The sequence below is a fragment of the Lepidothrix coronata genome, unplaced genomic scaffold (genome assembly GCF_001604755.1).
Source record: "Lepidothrix coronata isolate B3197 unplaced genomic scaffold, Lepidothrix_coronata-1.0 Scaffold7, whole genome shotgun sequence".
Lineage (NCBI taxonomy): Eukaryota > Metazoa > Chordata > Aves > Passeriformes > Pipridae > Lepidothrix > Lepidothrix coronata.
The window spans coordinates 2,543,129-2,551,804 of record NW_016690187.1 but is presented as its reverse complement, the minus strand read 5'-3'; the positions used below and the strand labels follow the sequence as shown (position 1 = coordinate 2,551,804).

Genomic DNA, 8,676 nt, shown 5'->3' with positions numbered 1-8,676 from the left:
TTCAGCTGTCAAACAGTACATCAATTGCTTTAAACTTCCATCGCACAAAATCAATGTATTTCTCGTGACAGGGAATGGGAAGGAGCTGGGCACACAGTCCGTAAGGGATGCAATGGCTTTGTCTGACACCCAGGCTTTGGAGTATTGCTCAGAGGGTAAACTCGGTGTGGGAGATGCAAAGAGCCTTGTTCTGCCCTTCAGCACCGGTATGTCTCTTGACTGCTTTCTGTGTCTTGCAGCAGTGCTTTCTTTGGAAACAATTCAGCTCTGAAGTGCCAGGTTTGACAAAGGAAACTAACAGTCATGACTGAAAGTGCTCTCTTGAGAGCTTACTAAAAGAAAGAAAATTTATTTTGAACTTAGAAATAATAGCACTCTGTTCCTTTTCAAGTGTGTAAGATGTTTATACACATCAATTAAAAACAGATAATAATTTATTTTTTCCTTTTTTTTCTACCAGATGATTTTCTGGTCATTTGCTTAAGTAGAATTTGACACTTCTTGGGTCACTTGAAAACATGTAATGAAGCTCTAATGACAGGAAGGGACGACAAAGCCATCACTACTTTATAACCCACATTACACTAACTGCAAAATGACTGCCTGAATCAGTCCTCCATGGTTTCCACAGTGATGTGGAACAGCTAATCCTGTGCAAGTGTTGTTTGTCAGCAGGAAGAGAGAATTATGCTGTTAATACCAATACGATGATTTTTAGTCAGGAACAGTATGTCTGGCACTGGAAGAAGCAGTGCCTATCTGCCACATAGGTGTTATATGATCTTGCATTACTGGCTTAATGACTTCATGTTACTTTATTCAAGTTAAAAACAGTCACCCTGCATCTGAACAGGGTTAAGAGATCACCAACACCAACAGAAAACCAGCTTTGGTCTTAGAATCTCCATCTGCAATATTCAAATGTGTCTAAATTTTCATGAGGTTATGACCATCAGAAGTAATTTTTTTAAATTTAATCTACCACCCTTACAAAAATGAAATGAGATTTCAATATAAGATTAAAAAGATTGTGAAGAGGTAAGTTTGAAGGTGATTTAAAGAGGCTGTCTCTTATGGGTTGTAGTCTGAGACATCCATCTTTGCTTTTGTATTGCACAAGGACACATTCATATTTGTGGATTCTACCAGGCTCTGATGTACCTAAAATGTGGCTCACAACTGAGCACACACATCCCAGAACGTTTACTGTTCTTTAAATTCTTGTATTAACTGATGTAATACACATGTAATTTAAAATAAGCATTCAAGGTAAATGAATGGGTAGACTTTAACCTCAGTGCTTCAAGTTCCAGTCTGTACAAGACAACAAATACTGATGATCTGGTGGGATAAAGTAAGTGTTAGCTTTGGAAAAACTTCATGGTAAGAAGCACTGTAAGAGGGAAGAAAACACAGGTGATATTTCCTTTCTGCAAATAGCTCAAAAAGAACCTGTGGGGAAAATCTGACTACATGTTCATGCACAATCATTTTTATCTGTGCATATTCACAGTTGTAACAGCCTAATTCCTGAACTGACATAGCAGTCTTATTTAAAATAATTTTGGTGACTTTTTAAATACATAGGATTCCTGTTAGTTATCTCTATCAGCAGTTATGTTAATTTAGAAAGATAGAACAGCTTACCATAAAGTGCTTGTGCTAACATAAGGGAGGCAGCAGGATGTTATCAATGGGAGGACAGAGAAAATTGCTCCTTTCAGCCCCATGTTAAAGATTGGACCCTTAATCATCTTTCAGAATTATGGGCCAATACTGATTAATGCATCGGCATTTACAGAGATGTGATTAAATCAGTCCTAGATAGGAAGAAAGTAACCAAAGTTTCTAGCATTTTAGATGCACACAAAATCATTGAAGTCATCCAGACAGTTTCACAGAATCAAGCCTTGCTTTAAAGGAATTTAACAGGCACAGTTTAAAACATGTTAGCATTTCTCAAAGTATGAAGAATGTCTTGTCTACTGTACAAGAAACAAGCATGGAGTATAAAGAACACCAGTCATTACTAGGTTGAACTAAGGACTGTGTAACATTGCTCGCTCCATTCAAAACCAGAAGTGTCTTGAACTAAACCACTATAAGAACCACTTAACTTTAGGCATTTACATCTGAGCTTATTTGAATCTGCCTTTATAGTTAACATTGAAAACCAGGCATATACAAACCCATTTCATCCTAACACAGAAATGTTCACAGCCTTGCACACTTCGTGCCAGCTTTCCCATGCATGTGAGATGCCAGTAAGCTGTTTTAGAATTACACATGCTTACTGCACAAATATAAAGCTTCCTTGAAGAAAAGTTATCAAATCTGATTTTTTAAACTAGGTCTCCACAAACACCTGATAAAGTTTAATCCACAAAACTTAACTGCACATTCCCTGTTTAATGGTTTTACATTCACATCAAAGTGGTTTCACCCATTAGAAATAGTTTATTTTCTACATTGTTTGCAAAATTTATTTTTAGCATGCATTGTAATGAATGACAGAGGCACATTCCAACAGAGTACTACAGCTGTTTAAAGAATGAAAAACAACCAGTCAGTTTTCCCTCCACAACATGAGGTCTCATAACAAGATTAGTTTTACAACAAAGTGCTTATTCTTCAAAGTAATGCAGCAACACTTGAGCCTATTTAAGAGTTATTGTAGGCAGCCTCCATCAAACAAGTTAGTACTATTTTGATAGGACAGCCATCCAGAAACTTTTGAAGACAATGTCAATATTTTAATAGCTGTTTCCAAAAGCTTGCAAGTCCCGTTGTTTTGGCAGGCACCGAATTGTTTAAAAATTGATCTCTGATCTGCAGTTACTGGATAGGGCAAGTGTTAGCGTTAGCCTGGTCAGTCTGAAACTGAGAGGGAGCAAAATGAGTAGAGTGTTTTGGGGTTTTTGTTGGTTTATTTTTTAAAGTTTTGTTTTATAAGTGGATAGTTAAATATATTTCAGGACATTTGTAGGCTTTCTATTAAAGCCATTTCTTTAGGTGACCCTTTTTTTTTTTTACAGAAAAAAGTCCTCGCATATGCTGCGTTATCAAAAGGACCAAAATGGGGAAATAATGTTCCTTGAAACACATAAACAAGTTGTTATAAGCCTACTAAGATGGTAATCAACAAATAGGGTTGAACAATATCTCCAAGAAAGTCTAAAATTAAAAAAAGCTGAGGGAACTAGATTTCAGATTCCTTTATACAGTGTTAGGAGTTGGTTTGCATGTTGCACTTTTCTCCATCAATTAAATAAATAATTTCTCCTTTTGATCAACTAGGTACATTATTTTTAGCAACAGAGTTCACTTTCAAATTTTAAGGTGCACATATAATCCTTTCTACAACCCTCAATATTTTGAGTATTAAGAAAATTTTTTTAGGAGTATAACACACTTTTCTCATTCTTCAGTAATCACTGATATGCATAACCTCTGCCAAGAGTTGTCTACAGTGAAACCTGTAACTTTTAATGATGCCACCATAAGAAAGATGACTCAGGACCTTCCTCCCAGTGTAAGAGTCATGGGAAACAAGCAGCAGGGCAAAGATGTCACTAAGCCATCAAACATAGGACCAAAGTTGAATAAAATGCCTTTTTTCAGAACTTAGCCACAATTGTTTGTGTAATCTTCACAGTGTTTTGCTAACTTGCTTTTGTATTCCTATACTTCCAGGAAATCCAAAACCATTTGCAGCTTCTGGTTCATTGTTAATAACTGCAGTTGTATTTAAGAATGATTCTAAGTTTTGTAGATAAATGGAAAGTTACTTACGACAGTAGAAAAGTTCCACTAATACGATAACTGTCCATCTTTCGGTATTTCTTTCTCCAGAACATTCAAGTTTGGGGCCTGAACCAGATTAGGCTCTGAAAATAGATTTTTGGATAGCTCTAGAAGCAACTACTGTAATACATAACAGATTTTAAAACTGAGGCATTTTGGAAGCAGTCAACACAGTCTAAAATTTTTATGCCATTTGTAACACGTTATGTACTTATGGCTCGATTTAGATCAACATCAATGCAGCAACTACCAAGAAAAACCTTACCACTCCAAGGCAGGGACAAAGACACCTCTTCACATGTTAATACAGATATTACTGCTGGTCCTTATAGAAGTTAGTCAAAGCAATAGGTATGTTGAAACAGGAATAAGCTACACACTCATCAACATTCTTGGTTACTTCACATAGCTATGCCAAAATTTTCAAGCCCCCAGCTGAAATGGCTATTCACTGGCAGATACTACACAATCAATTAATGAAACTTTATAGTGACAGAAATGGCAAGGCACACATAAGGAAGAAAAATGCATTGGCACTATTATTCCAAAGGTGAATATTTGTAACTTGGTTTCAATTAGGAGAAATGTTACAAAACTGGAAGATTTAATTAACTAAATAGAACACTTTTCACCAAAATACATAACTAAGGTTCTTCTAACAATCGATTTCCTCAAAACAAAAAACTAACCATAAATCTGTTATTGACAAAGACCAATGCTTTTAGCTCTGGAAGCCACTAAACTGAAGTATCCAGACAACTGAAATTATCAAGTACTTTAAACTCCCATTAAATGCAGTATATCACATTAGATATCCAGGACTAAAAAGTCTACCAACAGTTTAAAATAAACATTCACATTTAACAAAAGAACATGTATAGGATAGTTCTTCATAACACTTTTTTCCAGGAATCAAATTACATCTGTTATAGTTATGGTGTCCCAAATACTCCTTTGTAAGCTACTGAAATTTATATATAGTATCTATTAGCAACACAGAACTGATTTAGTATTCTCTTCAGAAAGCATCTGCTCAAAGTTGAAAATCTAGATGACAACATTTACAGTGTTAAAAGTGCTTCTACAAAGAATATACTGTTCAGATACACAGTCTCAGAATACTTCATGAACTCTGAAATGGTTATCTAAGGAGGGAACGTCATCAGCAAAATGCAGTTGATCATTTATTTCCACACCAAATTCTTCAAGTATCTGTACAAATTTCTCATGCTCTCTTCCAATCCATGACCTCATTGTGTCAAACACTTGGTACGGTGTAACATGAGCATGAACTTCAATTCCTGTCTCTGCAAGTTCTTTCAGCATTTCAGGGTAAGTAACCCAAGTATTGCTTCCTCCCGAGTGACCACCATCCAACCAGTACATTGCTTTTATGTTTTTTAAGAAGGCATCTGTGTTCTTGTCTTTTTTAGCTTCCTTCAGCTCATAAAGCAGCTGGTTCAAAACCACACAACCTTTACTGAAGCCAATCAAAGTAAACGACACTGCACCTACAGCAGACGGTATCATGAAGTTCACAGCAGAATTATTGGAGCATTCACAATCTCTCTCCCTTTCCGTGGATGAGCAGCCATTTGTTGTAGGAACAGACTGCGGCTGTGATTTACAAGCAGCTATTTTTGCATCCTTGCTGACACCATGCACACTTTTCTGGGACAGGAGAATATTCTGAGAGAGTCTGAATGCATTAACTAGCAAAGCATGGAGATGCTTGAAAGCTCCAAAGTCAGTGCTGTGCTCTGGTGCTCCAAACATGTTACTGGCCACAAAGTTGTCATAACAACTGAATTTGTGCAGGTGCATTCGAGAACACTTTATGACCCAAATAAAGCTATTGGGGAACCGGCGAGCAAGTATGGTAGCAACATTTTCAAAACTCCAGTGCTCCCACTGAAAGTTTTCTGGATGGCAAGACATGATGTCATGATAGTTCTGAAAAATTAAAAAAACCAGAAAAGATGCATTACTTCATTCTGAAAAGACTTCAGCTCCTATGTACTCATATTTTTAAGAAAGGACTGTAAGAGAGAAACATGCATTAGAGGTGCTCACTTGCTAGGCTTGCAGGACAAGAAACACATTAAAAAACCAGATGCATTTAGATTTACTTATTCTACTTTAATATTTTTACCACACTTTTTAATACCCCCAAAATTAATACAACAAAAATAAGCACATGAAAGTATTAATAATTCTTGTTGACTTCATGCCAAAAGAAGATTAAAGTATTATTCAACTTAGTATGACACAGAATACATAATTTTACTGTATTATGTCCATCTACGGAAATACCAATTATCTTATTTCAAATCAACAACAGACTTAAAACTTTGTAATAAGTTTTCTATCTTATATACAGAAAAAAAAATCCCTCTCATTCAGCTGTAGGAAGTCTTTATTGCCCTTGTTCACATCCATAAAGGGTATAGATGGAAAAAACCTACCCCAAGTCATGAATGATCTTTATATCTGAAGTCATAATGGCAAAGAATACTACTTCATTTATTTTATTAAGATATAATGAAGCCATACCCAGAAATGGCAATCAGGCAGGGGTTCTAAGGCCATCCCAATCCTTAAAATAAAAAGTTCTGCATCTTTACCTTGCAGAAAAGGAAAGCCTTTTCCTTAGAAGAAAAAGCCACCACCCCTGCTTTTGAGAAGTAGTAATGACATTTGAGATTAGCTGGCTATGCAAAGTGCCAGAGCATGCAATGTTACAGAGCTCGACCATGTGTGCAGGGACAGCACTTCAGGGTCTCTGCAATTTCTTGCCAACTCAGAGACCACAACTGCCTTCTCAGGGCAGGCTGAGAAAGCATCAGATTCCTGTGCCCATCAAATTCCTCCAGGACAGCGTCTGGCCTATCCGTACACCTGCACGGTGACGTGGTGTTCTGCCTGGTGAGGACAACTTGCCATCTTAGGGTTTCATCATCTTGCCTCCACTGACACTCCCTGACACGCTTTCAGACACTGCCATCCCCACTATAGCACTGGGCAGTGCTTCAGTGCTGGAGCGTGTCCAGAGATGGGCAACAAAGCTCGTGAAGGGTCTGGAGCACCAGTTTTGTGAGAAGCAGCTGAAGGAGCTGGGGTTGTCTAGCCTGGAACGAAGGAAGCACAGGGGAGACCTTACTGCAACTACCTGAAAGGAGGTTGTAGCCAGGTGGGGGTTGGTCTCTTCTCTCAGGCAACTAGTGGCAGGACAAGAGGACAGAGTATTAAGCTGCACCAGGGGAGGTTCAGGTTGGACATTAGGAAAAATTTCTTCGCAGAAGGGGTGATTAGACATTGGAATGGGCTGCCCAGGGAGGTGGTGGAGTCACTGCCCCTGAAGGTGTTTAAGGTAAGACTGGACGTGGCACTCAGTGCCATGGTCTGGTTGACACGGTCGTGTTGGATTGGACTCGATGATCTTCAGAGATCTTTTCCAACCTAGTTCATGCCGTGAAGACGACTCAACTCCCCTGCACTGCTGCTCCAGCTCAGGTTTCCGGAGGGCCCGTTCCCGCTCGCTGTGCCCGCCGGTGACGGTCAGCGAGATGCTCCCCGGGGCCAGAGCTCTGATGGCCCCGGCAGCCCGTCAACGCCCACCCGCACAGCCCCTGCAGCGCCGCTGCCCCGCTCCCTCCCGCAGCCCTGCCGCCGTACCTGCACGTCCCCCGGGAAGTACACGACGTGGTGCTGCGGCAGCGGGGCCGGGCCGCGCGGGGCGGGCGGCGGCAGCAGCAGCAGCTCGTTAGCGCGGTGCGGCTCCGCGCCCGGCACCTCGGGCAGCCGCAGCCACGGCGGGCTCAGCCGCGCCGCCGAGAGCCCCGCGCTGCCGCCGCTGCCGCCGCCGCCCGCAGGCCCCGCGGCGCAGGCGGCCGGCGCCCCGCAGAGGCTCATGGCGTTGCCCAGGTGGAGCGCGGCGGGGCCGCCGAGCCCCCGCAGCAGCGCGGCGGCGGCGGCAGCGGCGGCGGCGGGCGCGGGACACCGCCGGCTCATGGGAACGCCCGCGCGCCGCGCGCCCGCCGCGCTCCGCGCCTGCGCAACGCCCCCGGCCCCGCCCGCCGGCCCCGCCCCCGGAGCCCTCGGGAGGAAGCAGGCAGGGGGCGCCGCACGTGCGCGCCGCGCGCCGGGCCGGTGCCCCGCCCCCGCCGTGACGTCACGGAGCCGTTATAAGGGCAGCGGCGGGGGCCGTGAGGGGGCGTCTCTGTCCTGCAGGATGGACGCTGGGAGAGCGGGTTTGGTGTGTGCTGTTGTGCGAAACTGTGCGTTCTACGCGGCAAACAAAGCAAGGAAACAGAGTCTGTCCTTTACTCCTGACCGTACCCGGTTGCTTTCTCTGGAATTTTGGTATTTCACGTATTCATTCCTTTGCTGTGTTTTCCTAGTCTGCTTAAAAGCACTTGTATGCAAACCTGGGAAGCCACCAGATGCCAAGTCTGACTCTCACTAGTTGAGTCAGTTGTGAAGGAAGCAGCGTTAACTGGCCAGTGATTGTGTAATCAAGTAATCAAACTGTTGACTGGTTTCTTCTTGTTGGAAAACTCAACAAATGAAAGGAAATATGGTGATATTAAGATTATTTGTTCGTGTAGCAGGCTAGAAACAAGCAGAATGCTTTAGATTGGCTTGGTTTCTAGGTATAAATTCTAGCCTGCATGTTTTTGTGCAGCCTGCTCACAGAGATTCAGTTTGAGCAATGAGGTGGTCATGATCTCCTTGGCACACTTCTGCTTTTTGTGAGTGTGTCTTTGGGCTCGTTACAGAACCAGCTAAACAGTTCTCAGTTTCTGTATTCTGAAGCTCATCCAAAGGCTCTTCCAGAAAGCAGACCTGAACCTTTGTCACTGAGGGTCCACA

The 8,676-nt window shown here is 42.0% G+C and overlaps 1 protein-coding gene across 1 annotated transcript; it reads right to left on the bottom strand.

The window, feature by feature from the left end:
- Positions 1 to 2,437: 2,437 nt before the first annotated feature.
- Positions 2,438 to 7,815, bottom strand: CUNH2orf69 (chromosome unknown C2orf69 homolog). The gene is made up of 2 exons (XM_017834111.1): positions 7,480 to 7,815; positions 2,438 to 5,757 (listed from the first exon to the last, which is right to left on the bottom strand). The coding sequence occupies exons 1-2, from the start codon at positions 7,813 to 7,815 to the stop codon at positions 4,918 to 4,920; spliced, it is 1,176 nt and encodes a 391-aa protein (XP_017689600.1). The 3' UTR covers positions 2,438 to 4,917.
- Positions 7,816 to 8,676: the final 861 nt, after the last annotated feature.